This window comes from Triticum dicoccoides, chromosome 3A (genome assembly GCF_002162155.2).
Source record: "Triticum dicoccoides isolate Atlit2015 ecotype Zavitan chromosome 3A, WEW_v2.0, whole genome shotgun sequence".
In the NCBI taxonomy this organism is placed as follows: Eukaryota; Viridiplantae; Streptophyta; class Magnoliopsida; order Poales; family Poaceae; genus Triticum; species Triticum dicoccoides.
In genome coordinates, this window is record NC_041384.1 from 595,632,894 (window position 1) to 595,659,549 (window position 26,656).

The 26,656-nt window shown below is 46.0% G+C and overlaps 1 protein-coding gene across 3 annotated transcripts; it reads left to right on the forward strand.

The window, feature by feature from the left end:
* The first annotated feature begins 19,403 nt into the window (after positions 1-19,403).
* LOC119269439 (GDSL esterase/lipase At3g26430-like) lies at positions 19,404-25,138 on the forward strand. Of its 3 annotated transcripts, none has more exons than XM_037551265.1 (4): positions 19,404-19,981; positions 22,751-22,805; positions 22,891-23,060; positions 24,388-25,138. In XM_037551265.1, the coding sequence occupies exons 1-4, from the start codon at positions 19,898-19,900 to the stop codon at positions 24,439-24,441; spliced, it is 363 nt and encodes a 120-aa protein (XP_037407162.1). In that variant the 5' UTR covers positions 19,404-19,897; the 3' UTR covers positions 24,442-25,138. The 3 variants fall into 3 exon arrangements, with proteins under 3 accessions (XP_037407162.1, XP_037407163.1, XP_037407164.1); XM_037551266.1 differs by having other exon boundaries at positions 19,404-19,960; XM_037551267.1 differs by lacking the exon at positions 24,388-25,138 and adding an exon at positions 23,898-24,111.
* The last annotated feature ends 1,518 nt before the right edge of the window (positions 25,139-26,656 follow it).

Below are 26,656 nucleotides of genomic sequence, written 5' to 3' on the forward strand. Positions count from 1 at the left end.
AGAAGCCTAACCTTGCATTGAAGGCCAAGCTCGCCATGGAAGAAGAAGAAGAGGAAGAAGAGGAGAGCAACCCCGAAGATATGAAGTATGCATATCATGAACACATGGCACTTGCTTCAAGGCAATTTTGGAGCAAGAAAAACTCGAGGCCCAACTTTAGCAAAAACAACTCGAGTGGCACAAGGGGCAAGCAACGTGTAAGGACTTGCTACAATTGCGGCAACGCGAGTCATTTCGTTGCGGAATGCCCGTATGAGAAGAGGGAAGACAATGGTGGCAAACTCATCCGAAAGGACAAGGCCAAGTCGTTCCCCAACAAGAACTACTTCACCAAGAAGACTCCTCCCAAGGCTTTGGTTGTGCAATAAGAGTACAATGAGGATGATGACGATGATGAAGATGATGGGTCAGTTTCCATGGCCTCCGTTGCCATTGCAACAACGTCACGGGTGTCGCTCTTCGACTCACCCAACGAGAGCATCACCGCCAAGTGCCTCATGGCTAAAGCCACCAACAAGGTAACCTCCAACATCAATACTACCATCATTAATCATCCTTCCCAAATGGATAGCATTAATGAACTTGAGGGAGCTAATGTGGAGGCTAACGAGTTTGAGGCCTTTATGGGCAAACTCAAGGGAAAATCCAAGAAGCACTTTGTCGCTCTCTTGGAACAACTTGGTGAGGCCAATGACATGATCGAGGCTCATGAAGACACCATCTCTAAGATGGAAGGGCATAGTCATGACTATGCTGATGAGATTTCGGATCTTTCCAATGCTCTTGAGGAAGAGCGTGGTCTTCGTTTGGCTCTTGAGGAGTCACACAACGTTGATCATGCTAAGTTAAAGAAAGATTATGATCATGCCCTCATTGTTTCTCGTGTGCTAAATTCTGAGAAGGCCAAACTCGGGGTTGATCTTGCTAGGCTCAAAGAGGAGTTTGATATACTTGACAAGGCCCACAAGGCCTTGAAGGGTATTCACGCTAGTCTCAAGGAGTCTCATGATCAACTCCAAGTGAAGCTAACTAAGGAGAAAGCAACTTTTCCTCATATGGTTTTAATTGATAATGCAAATGCTACTAACCCGTGTTGTGAGCATATACATCTTGTTGAGGAAAATTCTAAGTTGAAGGAGCAACTTGAGAGAGGTCTTGCGACTTGCATACAAGGCAAGAAGAACCTCAATGATCTCTTAATCAACCAAAAGGGAGGTGTGGCCAAGGAAGGGGTTGGGTACGTGCCCGACTCCAAGAACAAGAAGAAGAATGACAAGACCAAACGACCTCCTCCCCTCATGCAAACCTTTGTGAGGGAGGGAGAGAGTGCCCCTGAGGAGAAGAAGAAGAACAATGTCAAGAAGGGCAATGTCACCCCTCCCAACAAAGCCGGCGATTTTAATCCTTCTTATGTGTTATGTCGTGCTAGTGATGGGCATGTTTATGCCAAATTTGTTGGTTCTCTTCATGAGTACATTGAATGGTCTATTTGGGTTCCTAAGACCCTTGTTACTAACATCGAAGGACCCATTACAAAATGGGTACCTAAAGCCAAGCATTGATCTCTTGTAGGTGTTTGCTTCCGGTGGTGGATCATGGTTTCTCGATAGCGGAGCTACAAATCATATGACCGGAAGCAAGGACTTGGTGGTGGACGTGCACAAAGTTCCATCTATGCCCACCAATGTCGAGTGGGGTGACGCCTCATCCTCTAAGGTATTGGGACTTGGCAAGGTGGTCATCTCTCATGATCTCACGATCGAGAAGGTCATGCTTGTTGAGTCCCTTGCATACAATTTACTTTCCATTTGTCAACTTGCAATCATGGGCTTTGCCACTTTCTTTGATATCGATACCGTGGCCCTCTTGTGGAGCAAGACTCTTAAAGTAGCTTTTGTTGGGCATGTCGAGAATGGTCTATATGTGATTAACTTTTCGGAGCGACCCACTAAGACCGCGACATGCCTAATGGCTAAAGTTAATGTGGGATGGCTTTGGCATCGCCGTTTAGCCCATGTCAATATGAGATCTTTGCAAAGTCTCCTCAAGGGGGGCCATGTCCATGGACTAACGAATGTTAGTTTTGTTAAAGATCGTGCTTGCAGTGCCTGTATCGAAGGAAAGCTACATGAGAAGGCTCACCCTCCCACGACTATCATTTATTCAAAGAGGCCCTTGGAGCTCCTTCACATGGATCTTTTTGGGCCCCCATCCTTCGATAGTCTTGGAGGTAGGAAGTATTGCTTGGTGATTGTGGATGACTACTCAAGGTACACGTGGGTGTATTTCTTCAAGAGGAAGAGCGAGACCCAACAAACCGTCATTGACTTTGCAAATGAAGCACAACGTCAACATAATGCAAAGATCTTGACAATAAGAAGTGACAACGGCATCGAGTTCAAGAACTACACCTTGGATGAATTTCTTAGTGATGAGGGAATCAAGCATCAATATTCCGCACCATACACCCCTCAACAAAACGGTGTTGCAGAGAGGAAGAACCGGACGTTGATGGATGCGTCAAGGACCATGATGGCGGAGTTCAAGTCTCCATACAACTTTTGGGCCGAAGCCATCAACACCGCGTGTCATGCATCCAATCGGCTCTACCTCCGCAAGGGCTTAAACAAGACTCCATATGAGATACTCACCGGTAACAAGCCCAACCTCAAGTACTTCCGGGTATTCGGGTGTAAGTGTTCCATTCTCAAGAAAGGTGTTCAGTTGTCTAAATTTGAGGCTAGAGCTTATGAGGGCATATTCGTTGGTTATGCTACAAACTCTCATGCTTACCGTGTCCTCAATAAATCCACGGGACTTATTGAGGAGACGTGTAATGTGGAGTTTGATGAGAATAACGGCTCCCAAGTGGAGCAAAGTGGCAGTTGTGATGTAGGTGATGAAATTCCTCCTCAAGCCATAAGAAGAATGGGTGTTGGTTTCATCCTACCCATTGAGGAACCCCTTGTGGCCGAAGGAGAAGGACAATGCTCCACTCAAGTGGAGCCATCACCAACCCAAGGCCCACACGCTTCCGAAGAACAAAGTGAAGGCCCTCAACCTCATGAACAATACCAAGGGCAAGATCATACTCAAGACGGTGTTGACACACCAAGTGATGCCCAAGGTCAAGTTCTCTCCCCCGAGCAAGTTCAAGATCAAGAACAAGCTCATGACGGCGCTCAAGATGATCAAGTAACCGCTCCTCAACTCACCACCGAGGAGGAATTAGAGCGTCGTGCCGCCAAGGTTGCTTCCAAGCTCTCCAACAAGGATCATCTCATGACGAATGTGCTTGGAAGCTTAAGAAAGGGGGTAAGCACTCGTAGACAATTAGCAAATTATTGTGAGCATCACGCATTTGTCTCTTATGTGGAACCCCACAAGGTCTATGAGGCGCTAGAAGATCCGGATTGGCTCAATGCCATGCATGAAGAACTCAACAACTTCGAGCGCAACAAAGTGTGGAGATTGGTGCCAAGGCCAACGGGGAACCACAATGTCATTGGAACCAAGTGGATATTCAAGAACAAGCAAGATGCCCATGGGATTATCATTCGCAACAAGGCTCGTTTGGTAGCACAGGGCTACTCCCAAGTCGAGGGTATCGACTACGGTGAAACCTTTGCTCCCGTTGCTCGTCTTGAATCTATTCGCATGTTGATTGCATATGCTTCTCATCATAACTTTAAGTTACAACAAATGGATGTGAAGAGTGCTTTTCTTAATGGTCCCATTAATGAATTGGTTTACGTCAAGCAACCCCCCGGGTTTGAGGATCCCTACTTTCCCGATCATGTGTATCAACTCGATAAGGCACTCTATGGCCTTAAACAAGTGCACGTGCGTGGTATGACCACCTTACCGAGTTGTTACAAGACCGTGGTTTTGAAGTTGGGCTAATTGACCCCACTCTTTTTACTAAGAAGGTCAAAGGGGAGTTGTTTGTGTGCCAATTGTATGTTGATGATATTATCTTTGGTTCTCCTAACAAAGCTTTCAATGAGGAATTTGCCGCTCTCATGACCTCAAAGTTCGAGATGTCCCCCATGGGAGAGTTGAAGTTCTTTCTAGGGTTCAAAGTGAAGCAAAGAAGAGAAGGAACCTTCATCAATCAATCCAAATACACTCAAGACATGCTCAAGAGATTCAAGCTAAGTGACGTCAAGCCGGCCTCCACTCCAATGTCCACCAAGTGCCAACTTGACTTAGATCCCAATGGTAAAGTGGTGGATCAAAAGGTATATCGTCCATGTTTGGATCCTTGCTTTACCTTTGTGCATCTAGACCGGACATCATGTTGAGTGTGGGAATTTGTGCACGGTTTCAAGCTGCACCTAAGGAAAGTCACTTTGTGGCGGTCAAACGAATCTTTCGATATTTGGCTCATACCCCAAACTTTGGCTTATGGTACCCAAGAGGATCAAACTTCAAGCTCGTAGGGTACTCGGATTCTGATTGGGCGGGAGACAAAGTGGATAGGAAGTCCACTTCCGGAGGGTGCCAATTCCTTGGTTGCTCTTTGGTAAGTTGGTCTTCCAAAAAGCAAATTTGTGTGTCTCTCTCGTCCACTGAGGCGGAGTATGTTGCCGCCGGTAGTTGTTGCGCACAACTTCTATGGATGAGGCAAACTTTAAAGGATTACGGTGTCACTTGTGACAAAGTGCCTCTTTGGTGTGACAATGAAAGTGCCATCAAGATTTCTCTCAACCCAGTGCAACACTTCAAGATGAAGCATATTGAGATTCGGTATCACTTCATCCGGGATCACATTAGGCGAGGAGAGATCGAGCTCAACTATGTCAACACTCATGACAACCTTGCAGATATTTTCATGAAGCCCTTGGATGAAGCAAGATTTCGCGAGTTAAGGCATGGGCTAAATATCATTGATTCGAGCAATGTGGCTTGAACCCGTGCACACCCTACCACGCTCAATTTGTTGTCTAGTTTAGGTGTAGGCATGGACATAGGGGGAGTGTTGTTCTCTCAATGAACTCTCCCTCCCCCCATTATGCATAAATTGATCAAGTCTTTCACTTTAGCCATTGTTGATGGCACTTGTGCTTAAAAGACGAGTTTTGGTCATGGGCCCAAGGTTAAAATCTTCGCGGTGCCATACCTTTTGACTCAAACATAGGTGGCCTCGGCCACCGCCCTCGTGTGAAGAGGTGTGTCTTGGTCGTTTGCTGGTGTGTTTGCTGTTTTTGTCGTTTCGTCGAGCTTAAGCCGTGTCTGTTTAGTTGTCGTGGCATGCTGGGCGGTACTACCGCTGGTGGTGCGCGGTACTACCGCTCATAAGCGGTACTACCGGCCCCCAGCATGGTACTACCGCTAGGGGACGAGAACAGGGGGTTAAGTCGGGGCAAGGGGAGGTTTCTTCTCCCCCATACCCATTCACTTCGCCCCTCTTTTCTCTTCCTCTCTCCAGCCTCCTCTCGCCGCGGGAGGGCTCCGGCGGATCTCCGTCTCCGGGGCGTCCCTATCCATTTCCTTTGGTGGAGTCGATCCCCACCTCGTCCTGTTACCATGGATGCCGGTATTGCCCCCGTTCCTTCTTTCGTTGTGTCTCTTTTTCAGTTCTTGTTTCTTAGGGGCAATGGTGGTTGCATATCTAGATTTTTGGCTAAATCTAGGCTTGAGTTGGTTGGAGAAGGCAACTAGACTATCTCAATTAGAGTTTGGTAGGATTATTTTTGAATTTGGTAGGCCGGTAGTGCCGGATCTGACTGCGGTAGTAAGAACCCGTTGTTTCACCGCCTCGTGCTATATGAAACTGTTGTTTCTCCGCCTCAAGCAGTACTACCACTCCTCTTGGAGCGGTACTACCGCTTGACCTAGAGCGGTACTACCGCTCCCTTTGGGGCGGTACTACCGCTTGGGGCGGTACTACTGCGGGCAGGTCACGGTACTACCGCTGAATGCCAATTTCCATCATTTTCCTGCCTTACCTTGATCTTTTGTTGAGTTTGTTGGCTTATGCTCGTTCTTTCTGGTTGTTTTGCGTGTTCTTGTGTTTGGCTCCAGGTGATGACCTTTCCGAGCAGCAAGGCCGCCGTATCAACCCCGGGCGTGCCACATCGAAACGCTACCGCACCTCAGAGCCAGCCGGTGGTTCCTCGAGCACCCAACCACCTCCAACAAGTGCATCTGCAAGTGTTCCTCCACCTCCTCAGCAATCGAAGCGAGCTGCCAACAAGCCAAAAGGGAAGACTGTGACTGAGATGACCAACAAGGAGTTTTGGGAGAAGCGTCGCCGCAACCCCTATGCGGTGGACCAAGAACCCACTTTGGTCAACCGCCCATTCTGGAACCGTTTTCAGTTTGCCATCTACTTTGATGTGATCAAGGCCAAGAAGAATCTTTTTGTTGATGTTCGCTCCATTGACACTGATGCTATGGAGAAGGACCCGGAGTACTTTGGCGAAGCTCTTCAGATGTGCACTCAGCTGAACATTCTCAGGATCATGCAATTCAACAAGGATTTCGATGCGGATTTGGTGGCTCAATTCTATGCCACCGTCCATCTTGGGACGGATGTCGACAGGACTCTCACATGGATGACCAATGGCAAGCTGCTTTCTGTCAAGTGGAAGGCTTTCATGGAGTTACTTGATGTGGTGGATACCGGGCTTGAGACTCCTGTCGGTTTCCGTCCTCACCGCAATGCTACATACACCCACAAACAAGCCCTTTGGCCCTACTGCACTGTGAAGGTTCACCCAGTAACTGAGAAGAAGACCTATGAGCTGTCTCCGTATCTGGACATTCTTCATCGCATATTCCGTGAGACTCTCTTCCCTCGGATCGGGAATCTGGATATGGTCCACTCTTACCTCGTGGACATGCTCCTTTTCTGTCAGCATGAGAAGGAAGCAAGCACTGGAGAGAGCCTGGATATCTCTCATGTCATGTGGTCTGAACTTCTATCTGCCGTGTCTGAGCGCAAGTGTCCTATCTATGGTCCATTCATCATGAGGCTCATTGAGAGGGCCTGGGCACAGACTTATCCCAGAGTGCTGCTAGAGACTGGAGACTTGGTTTCTCATGAGATCAAGCGTCTGAGGAAGAAGGACAACTGGATAACGCCTCACACAGGGGGTCCATCTGCTACTGCTGCCACAAGAGGCCCGTCTGCTGCTGCTGCCATGGGGACCGAGGGTGAGGCTGCTACTGATGCTCATGAGGAGGACTTTGGGCCCTCTAGTGCAGAACCGTCGTGGGCACAGAAGCTTAAGTGCAAGATGAAGAAGTTTTTCTGCATGGAGTCCCATGGTCAGTACATGACTCATGTGGCAGAGAAGCATGCCAGGACGCGCCACAAGGAGCTCATGCGTCAGATGGGAGCAACAGTTTCCAGTGGGTCTGAGGGTCAGATCACTGAAGAGGAGGACTGGATTCATCAGAATTGCCACTGGACCAACTCCGATGCCGAGCAGTTTTCGACCCATGATGAAGATGCAGAGATGTGATGTTCGAGATCTTCCTCCTCCCATCACCTGGAGTCGTAGTGTCACTCTATGCCCTTTTTGGTGTCTCGCTGCCAAAGGGGGAGAGAGTGTAGGGATTTGCTTCTTGTGTCGTGCTTTGAGTCATCTTGTGTTTTCTTGTGTGTTCCTTCTTTGGTTTGGTTTGGTGTGAGACCTAAGTTATAGTCATATGGTGTAAGACATATGCTCCCTATCGCTACCTTATTACTTATGTCATTTCAGAGTACTGTAGTTTATTGTGAGATGCTTGCTTGTCCTGTTTACTCACTTCTCTCATATATATTGTGCTTAGTATTGTTGGACTATAAAATATAGGGGGAGTGTTGATCCGAATGTGTGTGTCGTGCAATCTCTAGGTGCACACATTCTGGGGGAGCCCGTCTATATTTTGTAGTTCTTAGTTTTCTTCGTTTCATTTCTTTTCTTTGCGCAAATCCCTAGTTGTCATCAATCCACCAAAAAGGGGGAGATTGTTACGGCATATCTCTCTCAAGGTAGTTTTGGTGATTGATGACAACATGTTTGCGGACTAATCTTGTGCTTTGAATTATTCACAAATTCTCCCCTGGCACGAGGCGCCTTCTTCCCCTCGGAGTGTATTTCAAGACGGTGTAGCTCTTTCATTTCTTTCTCGGTGGACTAGTTGCGTAGAGGGCACCGTACTATCAAGAGGGGGTCCGCTGGGGTTTTGCATGGGTGGAATCATCACGTACACATCAACTTCTCACCCTCCGAGCTTTTCCTGTCCATTGAAGAGATCTCTCCTCTCTTCCTTGTCCTGTCTGGGTCTAAGCGGCAGTACGCGCACCCAGCGGTAGTACCGCTGAGAAGCCACAAGCGGCAGTACCGCTCCGCAGCGGTAGTACCGCCGTGGCTCCACAGCAGTAGTACCGCTGGGGGCCTGGCACCTCCGCCTGGTCCTCAGCTTCTTTGAGAGATCCCTTCTCCCTCTCTCTCTCTCACCCCAGCGGTAGTACCGCACTGCCTGCGGTACTACGGCCGAAGGGTCACAAGCGGCAGTACCGCTCCACAGCGGTACTACCGCCCTTGACCCCACTGCCGTAGTACCGTTGGGCAGTCTGGCTCCTGCCGCCTCGATTCGAGAGGTCTTTTTCTCGTGTCAGGTTTTGCGGCACTAGTCACGGTTGTAGTGGCGGTAGTACCGTTCCAGGAGCGGTAGTACCGCCCTACCACCGCGGTAGTACCGCATTTGGGTCCGTTCCCTACTTGTTTCCCCAGAGCAGCAGTACCGCTGGCTGGCGCGGTAGTACTGTTGTCCTGGCGGTAGTACCGCCCCATCTCAGCGGTAGTACCGCCCTGTGCGGGGCTGGTTGGTGGGGGGCAACGGGATTGTTGCCCCCACTATAAAAGGGAGTCCCCTTCTTCCTTCTCACCTACCTCTTCTCTTCCCAAACTCCATTTATTGCTCAAGCTCCATTAAATACTCCAAGCTTCATTTTCGCCCGATCTATCTCTCTAGCCAATCAAACTTGTTGATTTGCTCGGGAGTGGTTGAGAAGGCTCCGATCTACACTTCCACCAAGGGATTTTCGATTCCCCCACTCATCCCTAGCGGATCTTGTTACTCTTGGGTGTTTGAGCACCCTAGACGGTTGAGGTCACCTCGGAGCCATATTCCATTGTGGATGAAGCTTCGTGGTCTTGTTGGGAGCCTCCGATTAAGTTGTGGAGATTGCCCCAACCTTGTTTGTAAAGGTTCGGTCGCCGCCTTCAAGGGCACCAATAGTGGAATCACGGCATCTCGCATTGTGTGAGGGCGTGAGGAGAATACGGTGGCCCTAGTGGCTTCTTAGGGAGCATTGTGCCTCCACACCGCTCCAACGAAGACGTACTTCCCTTCAAAAGGAAGGAACTTCGGTAACACATCCTCGTCTTCACCGGATCCACTCTTGGTTATCTCTTACCTTTACTTGTGCAAGCTCTTTAGTGTTTCTACCCTTGCTTGCTTGTATGCTTGTTGTTATTGCATCATATAGGTTGCTCACCTAGTTGCACATCTAGACAACCTACTTTGATGCAAAGTTTAATTTGGTAAAGAAAAGCTAAAAATTGGTAGTTGCCTATTCACCCCCCCCTCTAGTCAACCATATCGATCCTTTCACTCGTGAATCGTCATACCAGTGAACCGCCAGACACGTAAGTCGCCAATCCTCTGGCGGGTTACCAATGAAACGCCTAGTCCGGCCGGGTTATACTTCCGGCCGGTTTACGCCGCGGGGTATATCCCCGACATTAGCCCCCAAGTTTAGCTTGGATTTATCCATGGTAAACTTATACTACAAAATAAACACAAGAGCAAAATTGACAGGTTGTGCCCCGGGTTAAGAATTCTTGTAAACCGGCACCTAAACATCCTTAAGTCCTTGTCATTTCCTTCTTCTAGAAAATCCGGGTCATTAGACCAGCTTCATAATTAATTTTCTTTCAGAAGAAATATTGTACATAAAGAAGCCATTTGAATCGGCCTTCAATGCTCCGACTTGACAAAAATATCGGTCTTTAAATATTCAACTGATACTCAACCGGCTTGAAAAACTTGCCGGTTTATCCAAAATTGCCGGGTTATGAAAACTTTTAATTCCAGGTCATGACTGTTATAAACTCCGGGTCATGATTGTTGCCAACGCCGGGTCAAAGCTGAGAATTTTGAAGATTTCTCTCCCTCATATCCATATTACCTGTAGCCCCCAAGTCTTAAGAGGAGAACATAGTGATAGCTTAAGACTTGTCTCAATATAAATGCTGCCACCTTGAAGAAATCCAGATTGTTCATCTCAATCATTAGTCAAAACTGAATATCCCACATATGTAGCCCCCAAGTGTCGGGTTGTCATGCTTGCAGCAACCTGGGACTTGTAATTGCCTTATGCTCATAAAAAACTTCAACCAGTGTGGCCCCCAAGGGCCGGGTCATTATGCAATAATGAGCGGGGTCTTTGTAAATATAATCATGTAGTTTTTTGCAGTGATGTGTAGCCCCCAAGGGCCGGCTTAGTAAGATAATACTGAACCGGGACTTGATATATACTTCAATGGAAATAACATATTATAAGTAGCTTCCATCGTAGGGCTTGAACCCACGTCCACAAGGTTAAGAGCTTTGTGCTTTACCAAGTGAGCAATGAACCCTTTAATATAATTGATTAAGGCTTGTATACCTTGAATGTTTGACAGGAGCAATTGGTAGCCCCCAAGGGCCGGCTCATTATGATATGATAAGTCGGGTCTTTAATAAGATGAGCAAAAAATGCCTTTGCAATAATGAGCAGCGACATGAGACTTGCATATTTGATATAATCTCAACTTTGAATAATGTAGCCCCCAAGTGCCGGGTCGTAAGCCTGCAGCGACTCGGGACTATTCCTTCCATTGTAGAATAAATTATATCCATTGAGAAAATAATAGCCATTGCGCTAAAGCGACTCTTAAAACCTCAATCATAGTACTGGTTATTGATAACCATAATAAAAATCCAGCCATGTTGGCTATTAAAGATTTGAAGAATATACCCAACGATTTATAAGCGCATGATTCCAATGGCGCAATCCAAATATATACTGGTGACTTATAGTCCAAAGCCAGGCCGGGTTAACAAACACCGGATGATTTCTCATCATACACTGGCGACTTATCGTCTTAAAGCCGGGCCGAGTTAATAAACACCGGTGATTTATAATTATGCTTTACTCAACCTGTTTCTGCATACAGCAAGTTTAAAGTGTGCTGGCGGTTTACCGTCGGACGGGTCATAATGCCCAACATATAACCTGGGTTGATAACCAAGGCTGCACTTAAGAATAATCAAATATGAAATATATCATACCTGTGACATTAAATCACATCATTGGCTGGCCAACTTTATTGTAGTAAATGTGATAACCCCAATCTTGAGTACTGATAACTCCTTCCATATTGTGCTGGTTTATGATAAAACTGTACCGGGTTGTAATAAACACCGGATTATCCATATATAATACTGGCGACTTGTAGTCGAAACCAGTCCGGGTAATAAGCACCGGATTATAACTGATCATGTACTGACAACTTGTAGTTAAAAGCCAAGTCGGGTCAATAAATGCCGGTTTATCAAAAAATATTCATAAATCCCTGATCAAAATAGGTTAAAACCGCAAAATAAAAAAGAAATATGCAAGGCTTTTCTTGGGCTGCCAGGCCCTAAATCGAGGCTTTCATGGGCTGCCAGGCCGCTGAGTTAAACCATTTTGCAAAGCCTTTTTAAGATGAACCTCAATCTTTAACCAATCACCGATTTAACTTTAACAAGTTCAGGGTCCATGGGATTGACTTGTGAAACGTTCGATGGGTCATACCAGGTTTACCTGGACGGAGTGACTTACTTAAAGAGGTAGGATAACCCGGGGTTTTAGGTGTATACACCAGGCTTCCAAGCCATGGCTTGATAGCCCATTACAAGTGTAGATTCTAAGTTCATTTCGATAGCAAAGAATCCCCAAGTAACGTTTTGAGCTATGCTCAGTGGGTGCCTATGTTTGAGTTGTTGTTTTACAACACCCTCTTTGGCCCCGGATTGATTTGGCTTCGAGCCGATCAAGAGGTGTGACTATGGTTCGGATACGACCAAGCCCCCAAGTGATGCTGTGGCATTACACCGATCAAGAGGTGTAGCTATGGTTCGGATACGACCAAGCCCCCAAGTGATGTCGTGGCATTGCGCCGATCAAGAGGTGTAGCTATGGTTCAAATACGACCAAGCCCCTAAGTGATCAATAATATGATAAGCCAATAAGGCAGGATACCCATGTTTGAACCGCGCATCATGGCAGCAGGTCCTCTTCGGCCACCTTTAAATTTTTGCAAGAGATAAATTCTTCTTGAACCGGGGTTTTGAACCGGATATTGAGAGCTTCAAAGCTTTGTGGGAGATATCTTTCCCTTGAACCGGATTGTAAAACCGGAATCTTCATTTTCAGCCAGAAATTTTCTGACGGCCTTTCAACTCGAACTTGTGAGAAGTTAATTCCTTTTTGAACCGGAAATTCTTAAACCGGATTTGAGAGCTTCAGAGCTTCATGGGAGAACAGATTTCCCTTGAACCGGATTTTAAACCGGATATTTGAGAGCTTCAGTAAGACTGACTTCCGTTGAGCCGGATTTTAAACCGGAATCCTTTCTGATGACCCGGAACTTCTTCATTGAGCCGGGATTTTGTAACTGTCATATACTTTCTAAGCCGGAGATTTTTTGTCGGCCTCTAAATTTTTATTATATAACAGTAGCCTCTGGGACCGGGTTATCTTTCCCTCCATCGTCCTGGGGTTCTTAAATTTGCTGAAACTGGCAAGATTTGCTGAGTCATGTCATCGTAGCCCCCGAGTCTCAAGGTGACTCGAGGAGTTGGCTTGAGATTCTCCATATTTGACTGTGATATAAACCGATATATAGCTGAAGAGCGGACCACTGCCATATGTTGAAGCTAGAAGCAAGGCGGCGAGTTAATGATCTTGCAATACTCATTGTATATCCTTGGCGTTGATAACGCAATGTAAATCCACGGAAGCTTGAGGTCAATCGTGGCGGGTCATAAATGACTCCGTATGATTTGTTTCAATAATCCGGCTAGCAGTTCATCCCAGCTGGTTGTTTAAGAAAAACCGTAATCGCGGCGACTTGTGTGCCCTATCCATTGAATTATCCAGTGCAGGTGGGCGAGTCGGCTGTGGCATTATAATCCGGTGCGGACGGGCGAGTCGGCCGCGGCGTTTGTAAGCCGGCGCGGACAAGAGAGTCGGCAGCGGCGTTGTAAGCTGGCGCTGACAAGAGAGTCGCCAAGTCGCATTGATGTAATGATCAATTGTCCTACATCAAAAAAAATATCACAAGACAAAGTACTTGTTCTTTGACAAAAAATAGTATGTGCCAATAAAATAGACTTAAAGGGATATCACCTAATTCGCCTGGACAACAGATGAGTCGGCCCTAGGAGCAGACAGATGAACCGGCCGCGACGTTGTAAGCCGGTACGAACGGGGAGAGCCGGCACCGGCGTTGTAAGTTGGCATGCATGGGCGAGTCGGCCGTATGTTTATGTAAACCAGACTGCGGGGGACGGTGGCCTATGCGCTCTATTGGGCAATTCGCGCGAGCGGGCGTGGTCCTGACGAGTTGATGCAGGCTGGACCGCGGGAAAGGCGGCTTACACGCGTGTCTGTCGAGCGGCGTGACATGGACGAACGCTAATGCATGCACTCTGTATCTGCGGTATAATGGCATAAAAAATTATTCTACGTAAAAATATTAGAGGGCAGAGTAATTGTTTTTGACAGAAAACAATAAGTATTTAATAAGATGAATTTAGATGAATATCACCTGATGTTTTGTGAACGACAGATGATCTGTACATAAACTACCAATACCGATTGATTCATCTAGTGCGTGATCTTCCTTTTCCTCCATACTTTTGTCTGGATGTGGGCTAATATTGGCCTTTTAGCTCCACGTAACATGTATGCAGCACCAAAACATGGCAGCACCTTTCTTTGATAACATTTTGAAATGTCAGGCCTTGTCCTCCCTTCAGTCCGTCGGGTCAAACTCCCCCCTTCTCTTTTATATCAGCAGGCCAAGGCCATATTAGCGAACAGGAGGTGAGACCGACGAGCAGCAGCAGCTAGGAGGTGAAACAGGGCGCCGGAGCTAACGACCCGCGAGACAGGGGCAACACGACCCGGCGGGGGCGGCTTGGCGACACCGTGAGGCGGGGCCGGGTCAAGGCCGTGGCCGTGCAGAGCGAATATGAGGCGGCCCAGCCGGACAAAGATATAGGACACCAATGGAAGCAGTGTGGGGTCGATTTGACCCAGTGGCAGTACGGCGAGGCGAAGCAGCCTGCTGCAGAGGCCGACCAGGCGTGCTACGGTGGCAGAGGCGTCCGAGTTTTGTGCAACGATCGCATACATCTCCGAGTCGTGGTGGATTTGACCAATCAATATTCAGGTCGTATTCCCTCTGCATCGTGGACTCCTTTTTTTATCCAAGCGTATGACCATTGTCTACCCGTAGGAAGTACCACTCCGATTTGAACATGGTAGTGCTCTTTTAAATAATGTTGCTTTGATCCTCGTGCTCATCAAGCAGTAGTAGTACGATGGTTAATGGAAACATCTTTTAGCTTTTGGATTAGTTTCCAGACTTTATAATCTCTCTGGTTGCAGCTCTTCCCAAGATTGAGACAAATATTCTATTCAATTGTTGCCTACTAGTTCTCAATCGATCTCCGTCACGGTTTAGAAGGTATGCTTAGAAATTCTCTGAGACCTAGATGGTTATCTATTGGTTGTCAGATGGGCTACAAAATAGCATTCACACTACGCATGCATATAGAAATTGTATATCGGAAATACTAATTAGCTACTAGAAATAAATGCAATGCGCCTTAAACTTTGTCTATCGTGGAAACGCACGCAAATTTAATTGTGCCTTCTAAACTGTGACGGAGGGAGTACTAGTTTTGATCTCCACTTGATTGTCTTTTGTATCCACGTGGACTAGCAGTACTAAATAGCCTCTGGACTTGAGCTTGTAATCCGGTCGCAGCAACTTACAAAAAACTTGGCGAATCAGACAGCAGAAAACTTTTGTTCGTTTCGATGAAAACTGTTACATGACAGCTTGCGGATTCGGCGAGACCAATCTGATCGTCTCGCATCGGAAGCTCATAGAACGCAAAAAACCGTAATTTCTTTAACCTCAATCTCGTATATTGCTCAGACTGCTTACCACGTAGACGATGTGTATCCTTCTGTGCTGGTTCTCTTTTCTCCAGTCACATCACCATCTTCTCGATCCCGGAAGAAATCCCTCCAAGAACTCAACACCACCGTGCGTAGGCCTCACGGTGGGCGCCAACTGTCGTGGAATTGTCACGGCAGATGTTCCAGGTGTCAGGACTTATTCGCGAGGCCAACGCATCTATGTGGTAGCTTGAGAGGGGTTGAGCGGGACGAGAGACGCGATGTTTTACCCAGGTTCGGCCCCTCACGGTGGAGGTAAAAACCTACATCCTGCTTCATTGATATTGATGATGATGATCACGGTTACAAGAGTGCTCTATCTCGAGAGCTATTATCTAAACCTAACTTGTCCAACTTGTGGAACTTGTCCCTTTTGGGGAGCCCTGCCCCTCCTTATATATGTTGAAGGGGCGGGTTACATGTAGAGTCCTATTAGGATTAGGACTAGTCTTCCTTCTAATACAAATCGGATACAAGTTCACGTCTTAACTCCTTGTAAGATAAATGGTCCTCATGCCTTTCCTCTTAAACCGGCCCACCACTAACATAAACCGGCCTGCTGGGCCTTGGGCCTTGTCATCCATCTGGAACACGCGTCGGGTCGCCAGTGAGTCTTCAGGCTCGTGAATCATCATACCAGTGAACCGCCAGACACGTAAGTCGCCAATCCTCTAGCGGGTTACCAATGAAACGCCTAGTCCGACCGGGTTATACTTCCGGCCGGATTACGCCGCGGGGTATATCCCCGACACTACCCTTTGTCACCTCGTGGATCACGTCATTGACTGCTGCCGGCGCTGCAAGCCAGCGATGGAGGAGCTCGTCGACTGTTGCCGGCGCTGCAAGCCGAGGGTGATGCAATAGCTCGTCGACTGTTGCGACACTGCATACAAGACGTCTAAAGGGTCATCGACGCTACGATAAAGCACTCTTCGGCGTTGTTGGAGTTCAAGGAGGCGCCCTCGTGCTGGACAGAGGGCGGTGTCGCCGGCGCTGTGGCGGCGAAGCTGCAAAGCAACACGTGTGTTGCTGCTACCCGTTGATCTCGCTGGCGATAGGGCTGCGATGTAGCGCGTGTACTGTTGCAAGCAGCGGACCTCACTGGCGATGGAGCTGCAGTTCAAGATGGCAACGGGGCCCCGAAACCCGCGTCCCCGTGGGTTTTTACCCTATTAGGGGACGGGGATGGGCATCTTTTCATCCCCGCGGGGCTGTTGTTGGGCGCATTATACAACCCGACACGTTTCATGGGTTTGCACCCGTTTCGGTAGTCCCCGAACCCGAAACCCGGCAAACCCGACAAAATACATTTTTTTACTGAAATATGCTCCTGTTTGTTGCTGAAATATGCTTATCTTCGTTGTTGAAATGGGCTATAGTTGTGCTGAAATAGGCTTCTTTTAGCTAATGTTATTCCTGAGTATTGTGCTGAAATTTGCAGTTGTTTTGCTGCTGAAATATACTATGTTGCTGCTGAAATGATATCATTGTTGCTACTATGTTATGTTTGCTGCCTCCGAAATATACTATGTATGTTGTTTAACTCTGCTAAAATACACTCTATATAGCTGTTGAACCATCTACTATTGTTTTTGTTGAAATTTGCTCCAGTTGTGCTGCTGAAATGTGCTTGTTTTGCTATTCAAATGTTATTCTTTGTCGCCACTATGTTTGTTTAAATATTTTTATTTTCTCATGGGTTCCCCGTGGGTTCCCCGAAACCCGATGGGTTCAGGGGACGGGCGAAAAACTAGCCCCGCACATGGTGATGGGGACGGGGATGGGTTTGCGATTTTTTCGTGGGGATGGGTTCGGGAAGGCAAAACCCGATGGGTTTTGTCCCCGTTGCCATCTGGAGCTGCAGTGCAGCATGGATGAACTGTGACCCGGTAGATCTCACCGGCGGCGGAGCTGCAGTGCAGCGGGTTCCCTTGAGCCGATGCAGCACTCGCCGGCGCTAGATGCCGCTGCTATGGAGCGCTCGCACGGTGGCTCCCAGGGCTGCATCGTAGTGCTCGGTGGTGTTGCAATGGAGCTCGCCGGCGGGTTCTGGGTGCCGCAGCACTCGCCGACGGCTAGATGCAGCTAGTGGCGCTGCTATGGAGTGCTGGAGGTGGCTCCGACTGCCGCTTTGGAGCGCTCGCCGGCAACTATCGATGCAGTGGGATCGAAGCAGAGTGAGACTTGCCTGCGTTGACTTATCTACGGGCTGATAGGAACAAATTGGACGGTGCGGTCAGGCTAGATCAAAAGGTCAGCGGGGCGGTTTAATTATGTGTGAAATCAACCGACAGATCCGTAGCAGCCGCCATATTGACAGGGCCGGTCCAGAGATTTCGGGGGCCCGGGGCGAGACTAAAACTCGGGGCCCTTAATATAGATATCATAATAATAAAAAATAAATGTATATATATATATATATATATATATATATATGAAATATTACCAATAACACTAAAATGCATCCAAAATCAGTGTGTTATTAATATGGTCACCGCTAGTTTCGTGTTCTTTAAGCTTCTCACTAATATGTCTCGAATGTGCTAATCCATCATATGCTAAGGAACTTTGATTCATGCTAATGCTAAACTTGAAGATCTTAAAGCAGAAGCAAAATACTTTTTCGACATTTTTGAAATAAATTAGCCATTTTCTATTATGTTCCTCTTCATTGCTTCATGTCCTATGATAATGAGCATATGAACAATGCCTTCATGCATCCACTATATGGCATTCAATTTTTTGGTCCTCTCTAGGTCCTTTCTCAACTAATATGTCTTTTACTTTATTATCAAGATCACGCTAAATTCTTGGATCATAAATATCAACAGTTAAAGTGATTGTTCATCAAGCAACGGACTGTGCATGTGCATTAGATGAATTACCTACATTCTCAGAGCCACTTACATGGCTACCATACCATGGCAAATACCTCACACATAATTTTGTGTTCAAATTGTGCATACAATACATGGAAATTTAATTAAAAATACCATGCCATTTTTTACTATAAATCTTCCATGGCAATTTTATTTTGTATGATGGAAATTGCCATGACTATTTTTCTTTTGGGTTATTGCAACAAAAAAACAAATTATTTTCATCTATGGCATTTTCTGTGCTTTTAAAGTTTGATGATATTTTTGTTTCGTAGCATAACAAAATCTGGGCTTTAATCTGGAACAGCAATAAACCAGTTGGGATTTTTTTGCTACCGGGCTGTAGGGTCGACGGGGAGGGGCGTTTGCGCTGGGGGGCCTCTCCTCCGGAACGAATTCGTTCGCATCGATCTCCCCTCAAATACAAACAAATCCTAATCTCTACTCCTAATGTCTGAGGCTGTGTTTGATAGCAGAGCATTGAAAAACTAAAGTATTGGAAAACTGCAATAATTTAACTTATAGGTACAAGATACCATAGTTTTAACATTACAAAGAATTTTGAAGTATTGAGAAAACTACGGACCTGTTTGGCTAAAGCTTGCAAACATTGCTAGCTAGCTAGCTAGACCTTGCGAGCTGGTGAACGACCATGCACAAACCAGTACAACCATCCACTAGCTGAACAACCAATCTGAATGCACTATACACTAGCTCGATGTTACACTGATAAAATGGAGTAGGTTGTCGAAGTACACGCCAACACGTGCAATAAGGACCTGACTAGTCCATCACAACCTGGCAACTCTAGGGTACATCGCAAAACGAAACAAAATCCCAACACAGCTTCATTAGAACGGCGGCGGCTGGTTGGGAGCGAGTCGCGCTCGTTCTTTCCGTGTTCTCAGTTTTTAAAAAAGAGGTTGGAGGTTCTTTTTCATTTACAGAGAAAATACAAAGGTTTTAGGCAAACTGTAATATTAATAATGCAGTTTTTTGTTGTTGTCAAACAGCTCGCTGTAATTAAAACCATGGTATTCTCAAAAACTATAGTATTCTTTAAATACATAGAAAATACTGAATTATCAAACGGGGCCTGGGTTGGTAAATAGTATGCACAGTTTATTTTCGCTGATTTATTTTCGTTCTCCTCCCACGGTCCCGCCTCCCCCGTAACGATCCCGTCACACGTAACCAAGAAAAACCGGACCACGACGTGAGGCCCCTCGCACGAAAAAAAAACGGACGACCGCCATGTAGCGATGCCCCTCGCACGAACCAGGGAGCGAGGCCAATCCAACTCCTCTCTCAATCCAATCCTCCCACGCCCGGTTGCCTGCCGACGAGCCGCCACCGGCAGGGCCGCCGCCGGCCCCGCCGTGCTCGCTCCTCCTCAATACCTCTCCACCACCGTCGTTGCCTGCACCCCTGCCGCGTACGTCTCGCGCGTGCCTTAGCTGCGACGGGCTCGTTTACAGCCGCTGCCGCATGCGCCCGCCCGGCGAGCTCCGCCGCCAGCCGTCACCTCGCTTCCCTACGTCTCCCAGCCTCCGCGCCAGCCCGTCCCCGACCTCCCTTGCGCCCGCTGCCATGTCGAGCAGATGCCGCAGCCCAAATCTTGAGCCAGGGAAACCCTAATCGCCCCAGAACTATAAGGCGCCGCCAGCACCGCATTTCCCAAACCCTTGCGCCACAACCAGACGACAGGTAAGGGAGGAGAAGAGCAGCAGCGAAGATGGTGTCGCTAAAGCTGCAGAAGCGCCATGCCTCGAGCGTCCTCAAGTGCGGCAAGGACAAGGTTTGGATCGACCCCAATGAGGTCAATCCACCCCCTCCCTCTCTCTCCCTCGCCCCGCATCTCGATTTTCTCGCGTATTCCGTAGATCTGTGGGGGAGGTGGTGATCCGTGCGGTTTAGGTGGTTCGAGGCGGGTAGATCCCTGCTTGCTTGTGCCACGCTTGCTCATAGATCGCATGAGCAGCCTCGGGTTGCCGGCATTAGTGTTCTTGGGGTAGCTGATTTTTTAGCTGAAACATCATATAGCTGACCACTCTATGGATTGATTTTGTTCTGATGTCCCGTGATAGCTATGGCACTGTGATGTTGCCACTCTGATCGTGTTTCAGATAGCAGATGAATCAGAGTAATGTGGATGCTTGTAAAACGCGAGTCACTTAGATTGAGCATCCACGCTTGCTCTTATTTTTCCGTTGCGTGGTTCATGCATCTCCAAGTGTTTCACCCTGTTAAATTTACTAGCTTATCTGCTAGGATTTGATAGTACGAATCTATATAGGTCCAGTCAAGTCTAATGTAAGTGTTTGTGCATATAGTTCAATGTTATGGGGTCTCTCCATGTTATGAATATGTTTCCTTGTGGGGCACTGGCAGACTGCAAAACACGTTCAACAAGAGTTCGAACATAGATTAAGCTATCCTTGAAAGCATGTTTCTCCAATAGCTTAGCCATGCTAACTCCTTGAAGTTAATTCTACTGATGAAGCTAATCGAGTTGCTGCTTCTGATGTTGCTTTACCTTCATGGGCAATTGACTTCTAGCAATGAAACTAATTGTTTCGGTGTTCCTTTACCTTCATGTGCACTAACACAACATAGCATAGTTGGATTATACTAAAGTGGTTGTGCCATTAGCTTAGCCATGATAACAACAACAACAACAACAACAAAGCCTTTAGTCCCAAACAAGTTGGGGTAGGCTAGAGGTGAAACCCATAAGATCTCGCAACCAACTCATGGCTCTGGCACATGGATAGCAAGCTTCCACGCACCCCTGTCCATAGCTAGCTCTTTGGTGATACTCCAATCCTTCAGGTCTCTCTTAACGGACTCCTCCCATGTCAAATTCGGTCTACCCCGCCCTCTCTAGACATTCTTCGCACGCTTTAGCCGTCCACTATGCACCGGAGCTTCTGTAGGCCTGCGCTGAATATGCCCAAACCATCTCAGACGATGTTGGACAAGCTTCTCTTCAATTGGTGCTACCCCAACTCTATCTCGTATATCATCATTCCGGACTCGATCCTTCCTCGTGTGGCCACACATCCATCTCAACATACGCATCTCCGCCACACCTAACTGTTGAACATGTCGCCTTTTAGTCGGCCAACACTTAGCGCCATACAACATTGCGGGTCGAACCGCCGTCCTGTAGAACGTGCCTTTTAGCTTTTATGGCACTCTCTTGTCACAGAGAATGCCAGAAGCTTGGCGCCACTTCATCCATCCGGCTTTGATTCGATGGTTCACATCTTCATCAATACCCCCATCCTCCTGCAGCATTGACCCCAAATACCGAAAGGTGTCCTTCTGAGGTACCACCTGGCCATCAAGGCTAACCTCCTCCTCACACCTAGTAGTACTGAAACCGCACATCATGTACTCGGTTTTAGTTCTACTAAGCCTAAACCCTTTCGATTCCAAGGTTTGTCTCCATAACTCTAACTTCCTATTTACCCCCGTCCGACTATCGTCAACTAGCACCACATCATCCGCAAAGAGCATACACCATGGGATATCTCCTTGTATATCCCTTGTGACCTCATCCATCACCAATGCAAAAAGATAAGGGCTCAAAGCTGACCCCTGATGCAGTCCTATCTTAATCGAGAAGTCATCAGTGTTGACATCACTTGTTCGAACACTTGTCACAACATTATCGTACATGTCCTTGATGAGGGTAATGTACTTTGCTGGGACTTTGTGTTTCTCCAAGGCCCACCACATGACATTTCGCGGTATCTTATCATAGGCCTTCTCCAAGTCAATGAACACCATATGCAAGTCCTTCTTTTGCTCCCCATATCTCTCCATAAGTTGTCGTACCAAGAAAATGGCTTCCATGGTCGACCTTTTAACGCATTAACGCGTGTATAAGTCGTCTTGTCTGTTAAGCCATGATAACTCCATGTAAATCTTCTGCCAGTGACAGAGTTTAGGCGTTATTTTACCTTTTAACGCATTAACGCGTGTATAAGTCGTCTTGTCTGTTAAGGTTCAGTTGTCGCTTCATTTTGTGAATGTCAATCTCGTGGACCTAGCTCCCAATTATGTTCCTCAGTTTGTATTAGTAAATTTGTAGTTCACACGCACTTGAATGTCAGGGTATTGCAATCACATCCATTCTTATGCTATATGTTGTTTGTTTATAACAGACAGTTTTTGTGTTAGTTTTAACTCATATTTCTGCGTACTTTGTACCTGTTCTGTTGTTTCAATTCATGTCTAACGTCTTTCATTAACTCTCCGCGGAGGTACTGGCCGGCTGGTACATACGTCAGTGCATCATCTATCTCATACTCTCAGTCACATACTCACATCTACTCCCTCCGTTCCTAAATATTTGTCTTTTTAGAGATTTCAAATGAACTACCACATACGGATGTATATAGACATATTTTAGAGTGTAGATTCACTCATTTTGCTCCGTATGTACTCACTTGTTGAAATCTCTAGAAAGACAAAAATTTAGGAACGGAGGGAGTATGATAATTGGAGTATAATCATCTCCAATTACAGCCTCATATTTTTTTGGACATTCATTTACAGCCCGATCTACTTGGATGTGCAGATCTGGGAGTTTGAACAATTCACCAAGAGAAGCCAGTACATGTATAACAGAATGGGTGAGGAGTAAAGCCATGTCATGTTCCATATTTTCATTCAGATTTCAGAGAACGCGAAAGTAATTTTTGATATTTTCCTCTACAGGTGGAATTTATCATGAGATCCTACCCAAATCTGAGTACTTCTCCAAGGCACTGTACACCTTCCATTTTGCCCAAAACGATCTCACCTTGGGCTACCTCATCAATAAGACTACCAAACAGATTGAGGCCTATGACCCCAATCCGAAGGAGCGGTTCACTGTGGCAATGCAGGTACAATTCAAGCCAATTTGTTGACAATCTTGCCCATAGCCAAGAAAATTTTAGTTCTGATTCTTAAAAAAATCAAGTTCTTGGCACAATTAACATTACATGATCTGTGTTGGCTACATTTTATTCACGCTTGCTTCCAATTCTTGGTTCATGGAAAGAATTAATAATTTTATCTCTGTACTACACATGTAATATAACTTGTACAAGAAGAAGAAGAAGCTTGTCAAGTTTTATCTCTGTACTAGACATGTAATATGACTTGTAGTAGAAGAGTACTAGACATGTACATTCTAAGGCTGAACCAGCCTTAGATTTACTTGTAGAAGAAGCTTGTCAATTTCCTCTCAACGAATTTGCCAGGCTGGTCTCACAACTGAGCCAATTCTATGATGCTCAATATCTTGTTGCTTTTCTCTCTGAATCCTCGGGTTTGAGGCCCAAGCTTTGCCAAATTAGCAATCCGGCATCTGCATCCACTTGCAAGTTGCAATCATTTGAGGCAAGGATATTCATTGTCAAACAAGCACTACTATGCTGCAAATAACAAAAATTAAATTGCATTCAGATTCATGAAGTACTTAGTTTCATCTTTGATAAGGTAGTTTGGAGATATATATTTATATGTGACGGCCTTTTCCTTATTTCGGTGAAAAATCATGCATGTGGCCTTGGTGTTATATTTGGTGCGAGGATTACTTCTCTACTAACGATATTTGGTAGTTTGGACCAAGTTTATAGTTGGACATAGGTTTCAACTTTGCACAGTCTGGTATTCCTTTATTCATTTTATAGATCGTGAAAAGTTCATGTTGCTCTTCTCTTGTGCTTATTATGCAGATTAGATTTTCTGTAGAATCCAAATAAGGAATAATTGGTATTCAATGGGATAGATTTAGGAAGTCAAGATTAGCCATGTGAATGTTGTAATGCTCTAACAAAATTACCTTTTTAGGCTCCTTGATGAGTTAGTTACATGTACATTAATTTTTTGTTGTTGCTTAATTTGTTGTATTGAATATTATGAAAGCTTACGGAATATGCCCATTCGCCACTTTTTTGTACCATATCTCAATACTGATTGAAGTTGAAAGGTCAGATGGATGATGTACTGTTAAAAAAGTTTTGACCTTCAGGCTTATGTTCATGTCTTTATTAGGTCTCGTAGAAAAAACTTTATTGCCATGGCAAAACTTTAACTTTTATTGCCATGGCAAAACTTTATTTCATTCAAGCATGGCAACTCTTTGGTCGTGTAGTATGGATTTCCTAGATTATTTTTCATTAGTGTTTTTTTTCATCACTTGCACTCTCATGGTGTTCACCGCAGACATCGCGCTTAATGGTGATTGCGCACCGGAGACCCTACTCTCGCCGCGGATAGGCAATCCTGTCATGGATAGCTTCATCGAGATCAATTCCAGCTCCCATACCGTTGGTCTGCTGGAGGAGTGCCTTGTGCCCGTAGGCTGTCCAAGTGAGGAAATCATCTTCTCTTTGCTGTCTAACAAGGCTTGGTCCAACGTTCTCAAGTGGTTGCCAACATGCTCGGTTGTTCCATTGAGGCGTGTGTGCAAAGACTGGTCTGCGCTAATTAAGAGCGATTGGTTCATAAAGCTACACACTATCCACGCAAACATGGGCCTAAAGACACCCCGGATCAGGCTCATCTCGGCCGTCGACGCGTTATTCACGTATCTAGATGGGACGGAGCTTCGGGAGAGTGAAATTGCTGCGTTCATGTTTTGTGGCCCCATGAAAGTGGTGTGCTCTAAGCCATGCCATGGTCTCATGGTTGGTAGTTGCACCATGCCGTCCTTTTCATTTGATTTTATATGCAATCCTGCCATGGGTTATTATAAGCGGATGGATCTAGATCCGGATGCAGACTCCACTTTTGCTTCTGGTAGAATCGGACTAGGGTACGATTCAAGGATGAATAAGCATGTACGGGCATGTCTTGTGTACCACGAGAGGAACATGGAGACTCGGAATTATCGATTGGGGTGTTTTGTCCACCTCACCGACACAGAAACATGGAGGCCAATCAGCCCTCCGCCTAGGCCAGCGGCCGAAATGCAGCCTGTCTTTGTTGATGGCAAGCTCTACTGGATGGTTGATCCAAATCTTGGGACAAAGTCTTCTCTAGGGTGTGAAATGTTGGCATTAGATATTAGCACAGAAGAGTTTGAGGTGGTTGATCAGATCACGTCCATCGTCGAGCTCCATGGTACTATTTACGTTGTGTGCTCGGATAGGAGTGCGAACGCAATGAACATTTGGACGTTCGAAGGTGACGTATGGTATATTGGGTGCCGAATAGAGCTTGTGGAGTTTTCAAACGAGTACTCGCCCGAAGAGACTGAGCCGTTGACTGTCGATCCTACGGACAAGAGGTTGCTACTTAGCACAGGCAGGGCGCTGGGGTATTATAGTACAATGACAAAAATAATAGAGACCATTCATCGTCTGGCCGGGACTCTAGATGGCTACAAGTTCGCTCCAGTACTCTGTGAGGAAAGCCTGATATGTCCATATATTCGTTTTGAGAAAGCCACGTATAGTTTAGGATGCATGTAACTACAAACACAGTTGCCCTTAAATGAACGAGCACTGCTATGCAGACGATGTTTTGGAGACGATTTGTGCACGACAACTAAATCAAGCCGTCCATGCATATGACTAAAGTGGGGCCAACGGATGGATTAGCCATCGTTTCCTTGTCGTGCAGGCTGTGCGTCGTCCGCACAGCAGTTTCGTAAATGAACCCCTCTATCTATCATATTTTGGATGTGCGTTAAGAATCATATCATATATAAAGTGAAACTAGATCATTGATGGCGCGCGTTGCGGCGCCCTTTTATTTTGGCTCTTATTTATTAGGGATATAATTTAGTTTGTAACTTTGTATACATTTGCTTGCATTGTTTGAAATATTTTGCTTTCCAATTTTTCAAAATAATATTGTGTAACTAAAGAGAGGAAGCTGATTGTTCCTGTAGCTCGTAGAATGTAACTCATCTTCACTTGGGGCAACATTACAATTTCCATGTGAACATAAGCTTCTATATAAATGTTGGCACTGCCATAAGACAAGACGGTAAAAAAGTTGGATGGCTATGCATAGTTTGCTTGAAGCATACAAGCTTGTTTGCAGTTGCAAACGAACATGGAATTAAAAATAATATAAAATGGCAATGAAAAAATAATGGAAGATGGCAGCATGACAATATACACAATACTTGGGAAACAAGTGACCTAAAAGATCTTATATTTCTATACAGAGGGAGTATATTTTATGGCAGCATAGAGTGAATTGGAGAGGATGCAGACCTCAAATAGGAACCAGAAATACTGCACAAAATTTTATGTACTTTATACAATTATGGAAACATCAGATAGAACAGAGGACGGGAGAAACATAATCATATACTATCCAAGGAAATTAAGAATCTTGATTATTAGATCAAAAGCAAGTCACTACATGCTTACATATCATATTTTTCGTGCTAACACAGATAATAATATCTTCTAACACAAGAATGTTATTTGGCCAACAAACAATTTCTTTATACAAATTCCAATGGCATTACAATATT